This window comes from Elephantulus edwardii, unplaced genomic scaffold, assembly GCF_000299155.1.
Source record: "Elephantulus edwardii isolate Elephantulus edwardi_28Jun2011 unplaced genomic scaffold, EleEdw1.0 scaffold00055, whole genome shotgun sequence".
Taxonomy (NCBI): Eukaryota; Metazoa; Chordata; class Mammalia; order Macroscelidea; family Macroscelididae; genus Elephantulus; species Elephantulus edwardii.
Window position 1 is genome coordinate 8909389 of NW_006399805.1, and position 18128 is coordinate 8927516.

Sequence of the window (18128 nt, forward strand, 5' to 3'; positions counted from 1 at the left end):
GTGGACTTTCTAAACAGCTGGAGCATGTCATGCATTTCTCCAAGTGGGCTGTCTCCAGCGGAAGCAGCACTGCATTGCTTTACAGCAAGCGCCTGGTAAGGTGGACAGGGATGGCACCACAGAACAGTGGCGTCTTTGGAATGCTCAAAATTCATCAATGTGCCTTTTGTCCTTTTTATTTAAGTATTTTATCTGATCCTAATTTTAATGCATCAGAATATTTTGGTTTTATAAGTGTTATTTTTTTTTACTTCATATAATGTAAGGGCTACTTGTAATCTATTTTCACTCCTCTTTCATTCGTTTCCAAGTTAATATTGCTCAGGCTTAGTGGTAGTGAACCTAACATAGCATCAAATATAGCTAACCATTTGTATTTCTTAGTCTCGTTCTTAGCAAATCCGTGATAATATTTAAAATATCAGTCCTTCGGAGACACCTCTCCCTCCCACTGTGGTGAAACTACAGCACGGAAGAGAAGAGAGTACCATGTCTGAGGTTACATAGGAAGAAAGGCAGCTAGGATCCAAAGTGGATGCCTGACCTCTAGGGTTCTATCATCTGTTACCCCCAGTGCGATTGGCACAGGACAGAGCAGAGTTTAGGGCTGTTGTACATAGGGTCGCTATGAGTCGCAAGCGACTTGACGGCACATAACAACAACAACAACCCCCTCTATGCTTTGGACGCCAGCTGCTCTGGAGTAGTGACTCAGATTTGATTCTGTATTTTGCATATGAGTCATTCCTGGGTGATGCTAATAACGCTGCTGGTCCATGGACCAGGCTTTGAGTGGCTGAGACCTAGGAGTGAGATACTGAAGACATGCATGTTAAGAATTTCTTTCTTACCAATTTCATTCTTCAATGAGATGGAAAAGGCAATCTCCAGCTTCATTTGGAATGGAAAGAAGCCACGAATAAGCAAAGCACTCCTTAAAAATAGAAAAACGGTAGGAGGCATCTCACTCCCTGACTTAAAATCCTACTACACTGCCGTGGTAGTCAAGACAGCATGGTACTGGTACAATGACAGACACATAGATCAATGGAATAGAATTGAGAACCCAGAAATCAGCCCATCTATTTATGAGCAATTGATTTTTGACAAAGAGATGAAATCAGTTAGGTGGGGAAATGACAGCCTTTTTAACAAATGGTGTTGGCAAAATTGGAAAACTATCTGCAGAAGAATTAAACAAGATCCCCACCTCACTCCATATACAAAAACCAACTCAAGGTGGATCATGGACCTAGGATTAAAACCAAGGACTGTAAACTTCATTCAAGAAAAGCTTGGAAAAACTTTAGTAGTGCTAATCCACAACATATAGAGTCTTCCCAGTATTCTGAAAAATTTACAACCAGGAGAAGATAAAATAGATGAATGGGACCTTCTAAGAATCAAATCCCTATGCGCATCCAGAAACTTCTCTAACAGGGTAAAAAGGGAAGCCACAGACTGGGAAAAAGTTTTTGGTAATGACATGTCAGACAAGGGACTTATATCTAGAATTTATAAAATACTCGAGCACCCCAACAAGATAAAGGAGAAAAATCCAATTGAAAAATGGGCACAGGATATGAACAGACACTTCACCAAGGAAGACATTCAGATGGCCAACAAGCACATGAAGAAATGTTCAAAATCCCTAGCCCTGAGAGCGATGCAAATCAAAACAACCATGAGATATCATCTCATTCCAGTAAGACTAGCAAAATTTAACAGAACAGCAAGCAACAAATGCTGGCGAGGTTGTGGAGAGACTGGAACCCTTATTCACTGTTGGTGGGAGTGTAAAATGGTGCAACCACTGTGGAAAGCATTGTGGCGCTTTCTCAAAAAGTTGCAAATAAAGACACCATTTGACCCAGCAATTCCACTACTGGGAATATACCCTAAAGAGACCATAAATGACATCCAAGTAGATATATGTATACCCATGTTTATCGCGGCTTTGTTTACAATAGCAAGGAGTTGGAAACAACCTAAATGCCCATCAACAAACGAATGGGTAGAGAAGCTGTGGTATATTCGCACAATGGAATACTATGCTGCATTGAAAAACAAGGAACTCATGCAATATTATTCAAAATGGGTGACCCTGGAGGACATTATGCTGAGTGAAGTATCTCAGTCACAAAGGGACAAATGCTATATGGTGCCACTGTTGTAGAATGAGGCTGGCATTGGGGTGGGGGTAAGACTGAGAAAAACTGGATGAAGGGAAAAAAAAAGAATTTCTTTCTTGAACTCTATTGAAGATTCATTGGATTCACACCCTGAAGTCAGTTTAACATAATCCGTATTAATCTGTTTTCTGTCACCTACACTAGGTTTTACAGTCACATGGCAGAACATAGTTGAACTTAATTTGAATTTGCATATAAGCCATTGCTAATCTGTTTCATAGTCAAGGCCTAGCCTTGTTCTGACTGATAATGTTGAGCTTTCCATGAGCTCTTTTCACAGATTTAGTCCATTTGATCCCTGTGTGTTCCATCAGGGGATGCCCATGTGTCCAGTAGTCATTTATGTGATTTTAAAAGGTGTTTATATTGATTAAGTTGCTGATTGTACAGAATTCTGTCATGCCATCTTCAACCTTATTTCTGTCCCTACAGCCATGTTTTCAAACTGTGAACCTGCCTTGTTTTCCAACTTTGACATTCTAGTCACAAGTTGTGGTTGTTATTACATCTTGATTGCAGAAGCTGTTTGAAATCCTGTTTCTTTATATTTGCCTTTAGTTACTGTTGTGTTGAAAATTAGTTGTTACCAGGCCGTCCTGTATGCATATGATGTTGTCCTGTTGCTGCCGAGAACCTCCTCAGAGTGATAATATGCAGTGGTCTTGTTGTAAAGGCTAATGTGTGCCTGACCCAGGCCTTGGTCTTTTCTTTCATTTGCTTCAAATGTAGGGGAAAGGTGAACAATGAGTAAGAAAGACCAAATTGATACATTTGAATTGCAGTGTTTTCAGCTCTTGTTCTTATAATTTCCCTTCTTCTAGAGCCTACTGGGTTAGATTGTTGTTCTTTGTTTGATGAAGTTGTTGAGTTAGATCGTTAATTTTGCTTTTTTCCTTTGTTTTTTATGTGTTTGCCTTTTGCTATGAACTGGCCACTAAAGACTGCCTTAGCTGTATCCCAGAGGTTTTGGTACATTTGAATTTTCATTGTCATTTGTTTCAAGGAACTTTTTTATTCTTTATTTCTTCTGTAACCCAATCATGTTGTTGTTGTTGTTGTTATTATTATTATATTTGTGTGTGTACGTCAAATCAGATCTGACTGGTATAGGAGATTGTTCCCCCTTCTCCAGCAGAGCCATCTGGTGCCAATCATGTTCTAGCAGAGTGTTATTTATCCTCCAGGTTGGTGGCTTTATCCTCTTGTGGTTAATTTCTGGTTTTATGGCATTGTGATCTGAAAAGATACTTTGTATAATTTTAGTGTTAACAATGCTTGGGAGGCTGGAGGGACAGTGCAAGAGAGGAAGACCCTCAATGAGATGGATTAACTCATTGACTGGGGTAATGAGGATAGGTGTGTCAGAGATAATAAGATTGGCACCTGATAGAGAGAGCAAGGTTCAGGGCTGTTGTACATAGGGTCGCTATGAGTTTCAAGCAACTTGATGAAACATAACAATAACAAAGTCCTTGAGGTTCTTTCTGTTCTGCACTGCACCCCTGTAGGAATCTTGCATTGTATTCCCTGACACCAATTCTATAGGCCTCCTTCGTATGTGAAGTGGCTTAGAGGTGTGAAACTCAGTTTCTCATGTACCTGTTCACCTGGAACTTAAAGTCTTCCTTTGTCTCTCACATGGCAAATTAGAGATCAGTGCTGCCAGCTCAAGCAGCTTGCAAGCAGGAGGGGCTCTCAAGTCAGAGAGCTATGGAGATTCTTTGCTATGCTTGAAGTTCTGTATACTAAAGTCTCTTGTCCTGTTTGGCCCCTGAGACTGCCCCGCAACTGCAGAGGCAAGGGCCCTCAGATGAAGGGAGCTAGAACCCCAGGGACACCTCAGTTCTCTTGCCCCACAAGCAGAGGTGAGCGCTTGCTCTCGGCTCAGAGCCTCCCCTCCCCTTGTCCGCTGTAGCTTAGTGTCTTCTGGTGTGGCAAGAGATCAGGACTGCCAGCTCGTATGCAGAGGCTCTCAGGTCAGCCCTCTATAGATAATAATTTTTGAAAATAATTTGTTGAAGTTTTAAAAGTAATTCCAGAACACTTCATTGTGCTGTTCTTAGACCAAAAGAACAAATGTTGGATCAGAACAAGGGGATGCTGTGTAGCCTGTGTGGTTACAAATAAACTGAGAAGGTGTACTATTAGAAGATCTTGTGTCGTCAGAATTGTAGGACTGATAATTTCCAATATGCAGAGACACAGCCTTGCGTCTGAAAATGAAGAAGATCAGAGCCATTTAGTGATGAAGACAGAAAACTGCACTTTTCCATATTGGTTACACCCCAAGTTCTCACAACGAGCTCCATAAACAACCTCATCATAAATGAAAAAAGATTTGCATTGTTCATCTTTTCATTTCTATTGGGATCCACAATCAAAGCCCAGGGGAAGCAATGTTCGGGAAGTGAAACGATACATTGCATCGGGCAAATTGATGGTAATTGAATACTAGCCAATAGTGTGGTGTTAGAATCAGTCTAAAGGTGCCTTAGTAGTAAGCCCTGATAATCTGCTTCTGAAAACTCTGTACATGTGCTGGTGTCAGTATGGTCACGCCACAGTGACAGTCAACTCTTACAGCATAGGAGAATTGAAGGGCAAAGGGTGAGATTACATCGCAAGGAAACTTAATGAGAGCAAGGGCTTGTGGGACACTGTGTACTAGAGGGGGTGAACTGATTGAAAGATTATTTCTGGATATTTAAAACATCATGAATTATCACAAGACTTTCCCTAAAAGGTAGCACTGCTAACTCAAAGCTGTTGCACCTCTGAGATTTGAACCCACCAGTGGCTTCTAACGTGGGACTTACAGTCTCCTAGAAGCCTGTTGGAGAATCGGCTGTGAGGCATTTCTGACTCGACAGCAGTAAGTGAATGTGAATGTTAGTGGTGGTGAGTGAGCCAGGTGCTCATGCTGTCAAGGACTGAGGGAGAATCACCAGGACTTGACCCAGCAGGTCTGGTTACAGCAAAGGAGTTGCTTTGTATTCTGTCACCTTCTAACCCCATTCTCAATTCCATATCCTTCCAAAGGGTAAATAAAAGAGCAAGAGAGTTAAATGTTTTATTTTACAGATATTTGAATTAGTTATTAATAATTCAAAGTACTGACTTCAATCTAACTCTTAGTTTAAGGTAATTTTTGGTTTTTATTCAGCAATGCACCTGAGTTAGTTCTACCACAAAACTTGTTTGGGAAGAGAGTTGATGTCCCGTGTCCACTTGATATGTCCTGTGTGTGGTCTTTAAGCATGCTGACATGTGCACTAGAGACCATTTTTGAGTATTTACTAGTCACCTTGTTTGTCACCATTACTAAGACCAAGGCTATGTTTTCTCCTCTCTCCTAGATTACATACCGGTTACGGCACCTCCTTCGAGCCAGGTGTGATGCGTCCCCAGCCACCAACAACACCATCCAATTTCACTGTGATCCTAGCTTCTGGGCTCAAAATATTATCAATTTAGGTAGGCCAATTGTGTATGTTTTCCCAAAGTGACACTTGGTTAATGGATCTTTTAATGTTTATGATCTGATACTGAAATCTCCTCTACCACCCAAATGGCTTATTTTGAAGACATGATACTTAGTGTTTTAATTAGTGTTGATGTTGTCTGTATCATCAAGTCAGAACCCACAGCTGACCGCTGACCCTCCAGCAGGTTTTCAAAAGCATTAAGTCCCACAGGAAGATGTTGCCAATCTTTCTCCCTCTGAGCAGCTGCTGGATTTGAGCCACATGCCTTCAGATTGACGGCCACCGGAGCTTCGTTAGTGTGGAAGTGTTGATATGTGTGTGTGTGTGTGTGTGTGTGCCTTCCACGTGTACGTATGTACTTCCCACTCCTCCACACATGGATGCTGTACTGTTCACTTGAGACATAAGACAGTGGACTTTTTAACACTTTCCTGTTAGGTTCTTTGCTAGGTAGACATAGTCTTACTGCTTGCTCCTTGTTTTTCACACACAATTGTGGCAAACGGAAATTTAAAGATATCCCTATACGTTGTTTGAGGAGCCATGAGCTGCCAACCAGAAGGTTGATGGGTCAAATCCACCAGATGTAGGAGTTAAGATTTCCTGTCTTGTGACTTGATAGAGGGCCACCAGGAGTCACAGTCAACCCAGTGGGTTTGGGGTTAGTATTCGGTGATGCAGCAGTTAAGTAATTAATTGCTTACCCAAAGGTTAATGGTTTGAACTCAGCTGGCTTTCAGGAGAAAGATGTAGCTGGCTGTTTACATAAAAATTACAGCCTCAGGAATCTCATAGGACAATTCTCTTCTGCCCTCTACCGTCACTGGGTCAGAAGCACTCACTAGCCTGGCTTTCATTTGGGTTCATATACGGTTCGTTAACAACCAGAATTATTACACCTTAGGGCTTATTTTGAACTAGGAGCTCATTTCTAGTGCTTCAGAATGATTGGAGGTGGTTGCTCTCACTTCTATGACCAGAGTTTTCGTGGGAAAGAATGATTGGAGTGACAGCTTTCTCAGAACCCCCCGGAAGGGAAGAAATGAGTTTACACAGAAGAAGAGCATATACTCAAAGAAAGGAGACAAGGACCCTCCCAGATAGCAATAAAAGAGTATATGGCCAGATGCCTCCAGCTACAGGCCAGGCAGTTACATCCACGTCCCCTCCTTCACTGGAAGGAAGATCTTCTTGGGAAATACAGATGTGTACAAGCCACTCTGCCTGGCACCCGTCTGCAGAACTTGTCACATCATGAGTGCTGACCACTCAACAATTGTTACATGTAGCTATGTGTCCTTGTCTACATGCCATGTGCAGCATGTAAATGCACCCACATACAACACAGGTGCATTAAGAGTTCTGGTGACAACTGCACACACACTGATGGGGTAGTATTTTAAAGTTGATGTGTAGCAGGATATGTGGGTGTGGCCTGGTGAGGTGATAGTATCCAAATCTATTTTATGGAGGATAATGACAGTCCCCATCAGAACAAAGCTCTGTCCATGAGGTCGGCATGCTCAGACATACCACCACCCTCTAGCTGGATCTCGGGCCTCACAGCAGCCGTCGTCCATGGTACTCTGCATCTCATCTGGTTCCATTGTCTGTTGCAGTGGCACACAGAGCTCGGAGAACTCTCAGAGTTCACTGGTTTGCAAGGAGCAGGGAACAGCCTGGAATGACATCAGGAAGCCTTGAGGCAAATCCTCTCTTCAGCGCAGGGCAGCTCTTTCAGCCTCCCTCAGGCTAGGCTCCTCTTGGGTTTGCCAGAAGGTTCCCTGGTCCTGAAACTGTTCTTTTAAAATTGTAGTGCTTGACCCACATTACAGGTGTTCTAGAAGGTTCCTTGTTGCTTTTCTCTTCTTCTGCTTCACTGCCATGCCTGTTTTCTGCTTTTACCTGCTTCCTATCAGAAAGACCTCTGTGGGAATGGCCACACACACACACATACAGCTACATGTTATAAACTCTTTGTCAATTTCAAGGCATGGCCTTTCCAGCAGGATCAAAAAGTGACCAATCCTCTCTCAAGTGGATGAATATACTTCCTGTAGACCACAAACCTAATTTGCATAACATAGTAACTTCAGTTGCATCATCTGTTGACCAGTCCTATAAGAGTGTGTGCCATTTGTAGGGCAGGCGGAAGCCCAGGTCCAGACAAAAGTGTCAAACTACAAATTGTTTCATTTACCCAAGAAAAACTGATTAACTTGTACAAATGTAACAGATCCTCTATGATAGGAGAACTGGATCAATGGTAGCTCAGGGCTCAGGAAAGAAATTACACAGGCTGTTTTTCCAAAGAACTAAGACAAAAGACCATGTAGAACAGAGGGACTCATTTTCCCACCTTGATCAGAGTAACTTAGTGGAGCTGTGAGTAGTAGCTCTAACTGGCACCTTTCAGAGCTGCGTCGGTCTCCAGATGGGGCTGTCAGGGCTCATCCTTTGCTTCTGGGAACCACGCATGGGGAGCCAGGAGGGGTGTGAGTCTAGGTGAAGGTTTATGTCAAGACAGTTCTGTCCAAGATACTAAGTTATTTATTCATTGTGAACTCTGTTCCCTCTCAGTAAAAGAACACAAATACCTGTCCCAGTGCCTGGTGCACTTCAGGTCTTCAGTGAAGAGTCACTGTAGTGAGGACGGCTTTTGCTTACTAAGCTAGAATCTCGTGTTGAAAAATTCCAGCTTTGTATGCTTCAGCCCTCCCTGTCAACATGTTCTCTCCAAGAGTAGGTGCAGTAAGGAAGGGGAATTTGAAAGATTCAAGTCTCTGGTACTCAGGTGGACTGTATGGGATTGCACTGAGATCCAGTGTCCTTTTTGTGTGTTTAGTTCTGCTGTATATAGTGTTCCTCAGTATGTCGTCTGAGGACTTTACAACGCCCACAGAGTCCTCCCATCCCAGCTATGTGACTGTGAGGCTTAACTCTCTTCATCGTTCAACATAAGCAATGCAGCATGACAGATAATGCTTTAAGAATATAAAAGGGGTTTCGTTTTAAACCAAGTTCTTTGGAAGTTTTAAAGTTCAGCATAAATAGGCTTACCAAACGGTGGTATCTCATTACTGTCAGGAGAATGAACTTGACCACTTTGTCTTTTGTCTCTCCAGGTTCTTTAGTAATCGAGGATAAGGAGAGCCAGCCACAAATCCCTAAGCAGAATCCTGTGGTGGAGCCGAATCCACAGCCACCAGGTGGCTTATCTTCAAACCAGTTATCCAAGTTCCCAACACAGATCAGCCTAGCTCAGTTACGGCTCCAGCATATGCAGCAACAGGTAATGGCTCAGAGGCAACAGGTGCAACGGAGGCCAGCACCTGTGGGTTTACCAAACCCTAGAATGCAGGGGCCCATCCAGCAACCCTCCATCTCTCATCAGGTAAATTGGGAAGCAGGCCTGTCCTGACTTAGATAATTATGGTACAATTGTGTTCAGCAGCTCCTAACATAACCAGGACAGCCACCATCTCTGACAGAAATAGGATCTTATGAAAATCTATCAGGTTCCAGAACCCTGATTTGACTCCTAGTTTTAGCCATTCTTAGAAAGAATTTTGTGGTTTCTTTAGCAGCTGCCTCTATTTGCGTCTCGTCTTTATTGTCCTTAAATCCTGTGCTATGCTATCGATAGCCCATATCTGTGAGTGACCCTGTAACTCCCCAGGCACGGCTTAGAAAGCTGTGTGGCCAGAACAAGGCGAGAGCAGCCCACGCTGCTTTCAGCGGTCACCTTCGTTTAGAGCACATGGTCCACAAACTTTGAATCCTATTAATTTTAAAGCCAGTTTCTGAAGACTTAGATATGTTTTCCCTGTCCTTTACCAGTCAGTTTAGATGTAGATGTGTTGTTGTGTGCTGTTGATTTTTTTGACCCCTAGTGAAGTGGCCTCGTGTGACAGAGCCGTGCTGCCTCATGGTGTTTTCTAGTTGTCATTCTTATGGGAGCAAATCAGCAGATCTTTTTCCCCACAGACCCATTGGATGGGTTCTAGCCCACCAGCCCTTCTGGCAGTAAACCATTGTGCTGTCAGGGTGCCTGTTAGACGGAGGCATAATGAAAGTTTAATATGGAATGTGTGGTTCTTGTTATGTGCTATCAAGTCAGAGCCCAATCACAGCTGACCCACCAGCAAGATTTCCAGATGCTATAAATTACATGAGAGGAGTTTTTTTCCTTGTTTTCTTCATGCAGCAGCTGTGGCTCAAACTATGTGCCTTTGGGTTGGCAGTGTAACCCTTACCCACTAAGCCACCAGACCTCTCCCTTTAAGAAGTATGAAGACTACATAATAGTTCTGTCTTGATGTTTGTTTATGTTCTTCCTGTGTCTGAGAACTTTTTGAAGTGCTTTATACTAAATAGTACTGAAGGTAGGAGCACGGTTTAATAGTAGTGGTGATCAAAGAGGACAGCCCAGGCTGAGTTGTGTAAATATCTACTAAAAAGGGAAGTGTGCTGGAGTCACTAGTATTTTACTGACTCCAAGAAGAATGTATGATATTCTTTACAGAAAAGTAATTCAGTGGTATAATGACTATTTTATGCAGTCTTAGAAAATGTTGAGATGGTCTTCATTCGTAGCACTCTTATTTCAGCCTTCAATAAAAACATCAAGCATTGGTCAGTCCTAATGGGCTTTATCCTGTCAGGGTGAAATTAGAGCAGGGTGTAGTGAATGAAGATGACCAAGCCTGACCTCTGTTAACCCCACAGGGAGCCTGCCGCCATCAGCAGCATCTACCACACAAACTCAGTTCCCGTGTGGGCCGACACGGCCTTCCACACTCCTGCACCCACTTACTGGATTCCAGATCTGTTGCAGTGCCCACACAGACTTGACAAAACCATATTCATAGTTACGGAATTTATTAGAGAAGTTAATAAGGTATAATTCAGGTTAACAGTTCAGAGAGCTTCTCAGTTAACCGCAGAATACAATTTCTCAGTCCACAGAGCTGCTCATTTAATAGCAAGATGTAATCCCTGAGTCTAGACAACAGCAAGCTACGATCCCTGGCACAGGAATCTCTGACCCCAAAGGGTACATTTGTCCATTCTCTGCTTCCTCTTGGTGGTGAGATTCCACTTAATGCCTCTGAATTTGCTCAGTTTATTGTCAAAACTAGCCACTCTCTTTGGGGATAGGTTCACATGTCCTATTTTCATCAGGAAGTGATGACTTCTGCACCTGTTGATGATGTAATCTGGCCAGCACAGGGCAGGCAGAGTCGAGGTGACTGGATCAAATGAAAAACAAGTGATCTGGGGAAGCCAAGTTTTTGGCACCAGACCCATCACACTGGACTGTGACCACCTGAGACAGTGTACTTGATATATATGACCTGATGGAGTAGTTGTAAGAAGGGAAATTTAGCAGACCCCCCCGGGTCTCAAGCTTCGAGTCTGTCCAGGTTATGACAGGAAGTAAATAGGAGCTGGTTTTTTTAGCATGCCTTAGAGCATCCCAGCGAGGGTACTGGCACACTTTAGATACCAGGAGCGTAGCTGGCAGAGCTAGAATGAGGAAACCGTTGAGGAATAGTCTCAGATAAGCTATACAATTTTCTGAAGATCAGTAGGAAGAAGAGAAAGGATATTTGTTGAGTACCTGATGCCAAACTAAACATTGTCATATATTAATTGTTGTTTCCTGTGGGCAAGTTGGAACTGACTCCTCGCTTACCCTCCAGCAGTTCTTCAGAAGCGGTACCTCTCATGGGAGGAGACTGCCCATCTTTCTCCAAAGGAGCAGCGAGTGGATTTGAACTGCTTGCCTTTGAGTTGACAGCATACCTTCTTACCACCAGACAAGCCCAGTATTAATACTAATCTTGAATTCTGATAGATGACAAAATGATGGTCATTTCATAACTTGTTAAACTGGAAAGGAACATGACTTGTGGTTGGTGCCTTTTCCCTTGAGAGTGAGGACACTGAGGCACTTAGTAGATAATGTGCCTTGGTCAGATTGTCATAGTTATTTATGACCGTGGACGAAATGAGATGACTTCTGACCCTGTGGCCTACTTCTCTCAGAAATGTGCTACTGGTTTCCCCAGCTCTGGGATTTACTGCTCTGACCGACACTGGACACAGTTTCTATGGTATTTACAGTCCAGTTTTCTACTTAGAGTTTTTGCATCACATGGTCATAACCTCGCATTTGGTTTCCTCTTGGTTTCTGGACCTCCACACCTTCATCTTTCTTTTTTGTCTACTCTCTGCCCAGTACCCACCCAGATGCTTTTCACCTGTGGATTTGTGCCTCTGGTGGCATAGTCCGTACAGAGTTAGCACCGAGCTTCTGGTGGTTCAGATCTGTAGGAGAAAGATGGGCAGTCTCCCTGCATGAGGTTTACATCCTCAGAAAACCCGATGGAGAGTCACCTATGCGTTGATTCTGACCTGACAGCAGTGAGTTTGCTGTGAGTTTATAAACTTACTGTCTCTGTCCTGCCTATCTGAGTTGCATTTCCCACCAGTCCTGTGCCCAGGTATCTGGGGCAGTGCTTGTCTGTGAGTAAGTGTGTAAGTCTCTCTGACATTGTGGAATGGGCAGACCACACTGTCCATTCGTCCAAGATGACACAGTTGAAGGATTGCTCTAGAAATCTTCATGGTCGTTCTTGCTTTGGAGACCTGACTGATGTGTGTGGTTAACGAGTTGGGGAGAAACAATGGCTGAGTGCACAGCTGTGGAGGACAGTGTGCGGATACCCTGTACCCTGTCGTAGGCTGGTCCTCGTTTGTCACAGCAGCACCACACCGTTCTCAGTGCGCATGTATTTTCATGATACGCAGTGGGTGGCTCTTGGCAGATACATGGTACCAAGAACATCTGACCTCGAATACGGTCAAACTTAGAAACAAGGCCCAGAGTGTGGAGGAGGACTTTGTGTCAGAGGTGCTGCAGCTCAGTTTTTTCCCTTCTGTATATTGCATATTAATTGTTTCCATTAAGTCAATACTTGGCTGTTCCTTTTAAGCTGGTTCCCAGTCATACCCTTCTCAGTTACTTCCCTTGTCCCAGGGGTTCTTAGAGAGTGATTTCCTGCTTATCACTGCTAGCACTACTATGGAGTAGAGTCCACTCAGAGCAGGCCACTTTAGGGGTCCCAGGCTGGACATCATTACAGGAGATTGCCCACCTTTCCTCCAAGATGTGACTAGTGCTTTCAAACAGCCAGCCTTTTAGTTAGCGGGCTGATAGGTGACCAGCAAGTCACCAGTGCACCGTTTTGAGAGAAGCATCGCCTTTTCTTCCCAATCTGTGAGCATCTTGCCATCTAATAACCGAATTGGTGCATAATCTTTGCACTGGGTGGAGATGTGAACTCAGCAGGAAAGACACAGTGAGGACAGAGTGGCCAGCACTCCGTCAGGGCCACTCAGGGTGCTTGTTCCCTCCTTTCTGCATGAGATCAATTCACATGTTTTCCACTCTATGAAAACCCTCCAGCTGTTTTCTGTACTCTATGATGGAACATTCTTCAAGTCAAAACTTTCATAGGAACCAGAAAGAATTGCTGTTGCATCAGGTTTCTGTGAAGTTCTGTGTTTTGTTTTGGTTTTTTTTTTCTGCAATGTTGTTATTTTCATTTTTCACCCACCCAATTTTACTTGGTTTGCAAACACTCTCTGTTCACTTGTCAGTGGTCTACACTTGCCGGCTACTCTTAGAAAGTGAATCCAGTGTCACCCTATTCATATCCACCACAGCCAAGTCAGTTCTGACTCATGCGACCACCCCTCCGTGAGTCAATTAGACTGTCAGTATATGGGAGAAGATTGCCCATCTTTTTCCCTCAGTGAAGCTGGTGGAATCAAACTGCTGACCTTTCAGTTACCAGCCCAACAGGCAACATACTGCTTGATCAGGATCCCTTAATTTGCAAGAGAAGGGGAGAAAGGGTTAGGGAATAGGGCTGGACCTTACCACCTGCATTCACTGAGCTTCAGTGTAGGCGTTGCTGCTTCCACCTTGAAGATTCCTCCTTTGGGAGGATCTGGTGCCTCCCTGACAAGGTCTGCTCCTGTGTTAGAGTATCCTGAAACAGACTATGTCCTTTGCAGTAAAGTGTCCTCCCTGAAAGCTCTCAGGAGAGACTGGCCTCAGTGTCACCCATTGTCAGTTGCTGGTCTCGGTGTCTGTGGCTGACACGATGATTCCCCTGCCTAGCCCTTACACAGTCTGACTTCCCATCAATCCTACTGTCCTGTGGGCAGCCAGTATCCTTAGCGGGTCGGTTCCCTTTTAAAATTTGTTTTCTTCAGGAGACTCATCCTCTGAGCTGTAATTAGTACCTTAATCAACAGTCAGCTAAGCAGTCTGTGGTAAGGATATGGCACCTTGATTTTCCTCTATTACCTTTTACTAGCTTTGTGGCTTCTTTTGCATTATCTGAACTCTCAAATCTTTCCTCATAAACAAGAAAGATAATGCCACTTCATAAGTCTAAATAAATACATGTAAGAGGTTAATCTCAACGCTTTCAATATAGTTAGATCACAATAAGATCTAAACACTATTCTCTTTCATGTTACTATAGTATCACCATGAAGTAAGATGTCAATTAAGAGTGCAAACTTTAAGACTAGTCTGTTTGAAGTCAAAATCCCAGGTCCATCAGTTACTGTCTTTATTAAACTTGGTCAGGTTGATGAAATTATCTGTATCCTCTGTAAAAATGGACAGAGTACTCATTTCATGCGATTGTTTTGAGATTAAATGGTTCAGCCATTCAACATATTGAAAGTGGTGACTAACATTTAGTAAGTGCTCAAGAAATGTTAACAATTATTATTCTGCTTTAATTTGAACTTAATAGTCGATTTGAAGAAGGTACCAGCAAGCACTAGCATGTTTTACCTACTTCTTAACATGGTATCGTGCCAGTCGCAGAGGGCTTGTTAGGTGCTGTCAAGTCAATTATAACTTCTGGGTACCCATGTGACAACAGAACTGTCTCCCAGTCTGTATTTTCTATGGAGACAGTACCAAATTTTTCTCTTGGAGTTGCTAGGTGAATTTGAACATTTGATCAGAGGATGACCATTCAAGCATTGTTCTTCCTGGGCTCCTTCAAATCCTGCTACAAAGATTTCTCTTGAGTTGGCATATGCTTTCCCAGGGCTCTTTCTTAAGAGAACTTTCCCCCCCAAGTTGTTTATACAACATAAAGTCTATGCTCTCCCCGTCCGTAGTACTCTTGCGATGTTCATAAATGATTCATCTGGGGCAGAGGTGATTCCTTTCTGGCATTTTGTATGAGTGTTGTAGAAGAAGAGTTCATGATGTGATTTTCAGAAGATAATTGTTAATACAGACTTACTCTCTTTTCCAGCAACCTCCTCCACGTTTGATAAATTTTCAGAATCACAGCCCCAAATCCAATGGACCAGTCCTTCCTCCTCATCCACAGCAGCTGAGATATCCACCCAGTCAGAGTGTCCCACGGCCAGCAATAAAGCCAAACCCCCTGCAGATGGCTTTCTTGGCGCAGCAAGCCATAAAACAGGTGTGTGGCTACCTTCTCTCTGCAGGCGCCCTTCTGCTCTTTCGCAGAAGGTGTGGGAGAACTGCCTTGCTGATTTGTTTTCTAACAAATGTTGCTATCAACATTTAGAGACAAAGCCCAGAGAAGGATTTTGGTGCTGTACAGCTGACCAGGGTGCTCATGATCACATGACTTTTGTTGGCCTTTTGATACATAGTATTGTGGGGAATTGGAGAGGCTGGTTTCATTTGTGCAGTAGTGATAGGTAACTTTACAATGATTTCCCTAAGTTTCCCCAAGGTAGCAGAATTCTAACAGCTTCCTGACGTCCACACCAAAAAATCTTCAGTTTGTATTATGGGTGCAGTACATAAAAGGGGGAACAAGAAAGAAGTCTTTTCTAAGTGTTTCATGGCGACTTCTTGGAAACACCCTGTGACACAGTTTCACCCTGGAACATGTGTTAAAATTTCATATTCTTGCTATCTTCTCTCATTGTTTGCAGGTGGGATTATTTTCTAGATTGTTTTGATTCATTTTAGTTAAAGGTTACCGCCGTACTGTCCTTGTCAGTTACACACGCAGTGTGAAGCTTTCCATCCTCTGATAGATGGCCCTTGTGCCTTCTTGCTCCTGTAGTGGCAGGTCAGCAGTGGGCAGGCCGCCCCATCAACTGCCAGCAGCACGTCCTCCACCCCCTCCAGCCCCACCATCACCAGTGCAGCGGCCTACGATGGAAAAGCTTTCGGCTCCCCAGTGATTGACCTAAGCTCCCCAGTGGGAGCAACTTACAATCTTCCTTCCCTCCCAGATGTAAGTATATGCAAAATGTCAACTTTGAGGATTGTGAGTGAACTTGGATCTCATGAAAAATAGGAGTGTACGGAATCACCGGTGGTGACTTAGGCTTAAAGAGTATTTCCTGGAGCACTAGAATGTTTAAAATGTTTGTAAATAAATGGTTATAATAGCTAGATAGGATAGCTGGAAAAGGAATGACGTACTAGACAGTCGAATTGCTGGTGTAGCATATGCTAGAGTAAGCAGAGTGGCACGTGGCCAGAAGACGTCAGGAGGAGGAGGGCGTGCTTGCTTATGGAAATCAGAAGACATGCTGACCAGTACAAAATAGTCTGCACTTAAAATATATTCACTCTAAATCCTAAGTGTGTCAGTATGACTTCCCCACCACAACCTAAAGGGAAGAACAAGAGTGGGTCTCCATAGAAAGGTGTTTTCCTAGTGTGTTTTCGTTTTTCTCATCCTACTTACACATAGAACCTAATAGTGAAAACTTCTGAGATTCTTGTACAATTTATACAACTGACTTCTCTAATCCTGGGGGAAAAAATTCTTTGTTTGGTTTTCATGTTATAAAAATCAACTAATAGTACTAGGCCACCAGAACTCATCCTAATGGTTGCATTATTAACCTTTTCTGAGTTCATTTTGCTTTTATAATTTTAGATACTTTAACTGCATATTTTTGTGTGTGTGCACTGATAGCACATAGGATAATTTGTCTCATTCCTGTACTTTTAGCTTTAAAGTTAACTGCATAGCATAATTTCCCTCAACCTTTCAAAAAAATCTAATGATTCTAGTTTTATGTTTTTTAAACTATTGGAAATATTTGGCAAGGTAATTGGAGTAAACCTAAAAGAATACTACAATGTTATTGATATGCCTCTCTCAGCTCAAATTCTCCATCTGAAGCACAGAATTTTTAAGAAATGGTTTGCTGTCTGCTTAGTCGTGTGGGTGGGTCTGAACTGGCACATTCTAGATGGCAGGCAGGCTGTTCAGAACACACAACCCCTGAGCAGGAACCTTGCTTAGATGTAGAACTGTCATCTGTCTGAGATGGAGAGTGTCATCTGCGCTTGAATCTCACCTGAGACAGTCTGTCCTGCACAAGAGCTGCATTCACTTTAGCCTTTCAAGACTAATCTATTTTCTGCTTAGCATTTTTTGTTACAACCATGAGATTTTAGTCAGGGATACAATTTTGAATAAATTTAAGTAAAATGTTGTTAGGTGCATTATGGTCAGCCACCACTTAGCAGCCTCTCTGACCCTTGTCCTGTGCCACCCTCTGGTCTCTCTGGTGCTCAAGCCTGTTGGAGTAGTTGCTGTGTCCATCTCGTTGAGGGTATTTTGCTGACCTTTCCCAGCGTTGTGTCACTCTGAGTGGACTCATTGGACTGATTGCTCCTGAAACTAGGCCCAGAGTGAGTGAGAAGCGTTTGCCCAGAGAACCCTTCACTATTACAGCTGTTGAGACTTGAATTTGTTCATCAGTTCTTTCACCTTGACAAGTGCTGAGTGTGTTCTTCCCTTTTTGTTTTCTAACTGCAGCTCCTTGCATGTTTCTTTATAACACTTTCCTTTGTGTTGTCAAGTTGCCCTTTGAGATCTGCTCAGCTCTCTTATTTCTTTCCCTTTGTTTTGGCTTCTTTTCACTCAAATAGAAGTTTCAGAGTCTCCACTGACATCCATTTGGGTTTTTTGTTTCTTCCCTGTTTTTATAATAAACTTTTACTTTCTTTATGGTTGATGCCTTTTCCATAAGTCTTAATCTTTGAGCATTAATACTCAATATATCAATTCTCTTGTTGCCATGGTTTTCAGTTCCATCAGGACACGCCCAAGGTTCTATTTTGGTTCTCATGGGCTTTTTGTTGTTCCTTTCAACTTCTGTTCAAACTTGAATATGAGTTGTTGATGGACTGTTCCACAGTCGGTCTCTAGCCTGGTTTTGACTACTCACATTCAGCTTCTCCATCTACTCGTTCCACACATGTAGTCAATCTGATGAAAGCCCATCAGGTGAAATCAGTATGTACAGTTCTGTTGATGGTATTTTGGTTTTATTGTGTGTTTTTCAGTATTTACAATGAATAAATTATTCGTTGTATAAAATTCTATCAACAAGGCTG

General features: G+C 42.9%; 1 protein-coding gene across 1 annotated transcript in view; it reads left to right on the plus strand.

Moving 5' to 3' along the window:
* TRIM24 (tripartite motif containing 24) overlaps positions 1 to 18128 on the plus strand; it is a gene marked incomplete at its 5' end in the record, with an annotated part of 57003 nt that overhangs the window by 24098 nt on the left and 14777 nt on the right. The window contains 3 exons of the mRNA XM_006887212.1: positions 8803 to 8969; positions 15037 to 15210; positions 15829 to 16002. Coding sequence (XP_006887274.1) covers positions 8803 to 8969; positions 15037 to 15210; positions 15829 to 16002 — 515 coding nt within the window. The remainder of the gene's footprint in view (positions 1 to 8802; positions 8970 to 15036; positions 15211 to 15828; positions 16003 to 18128) is intronic.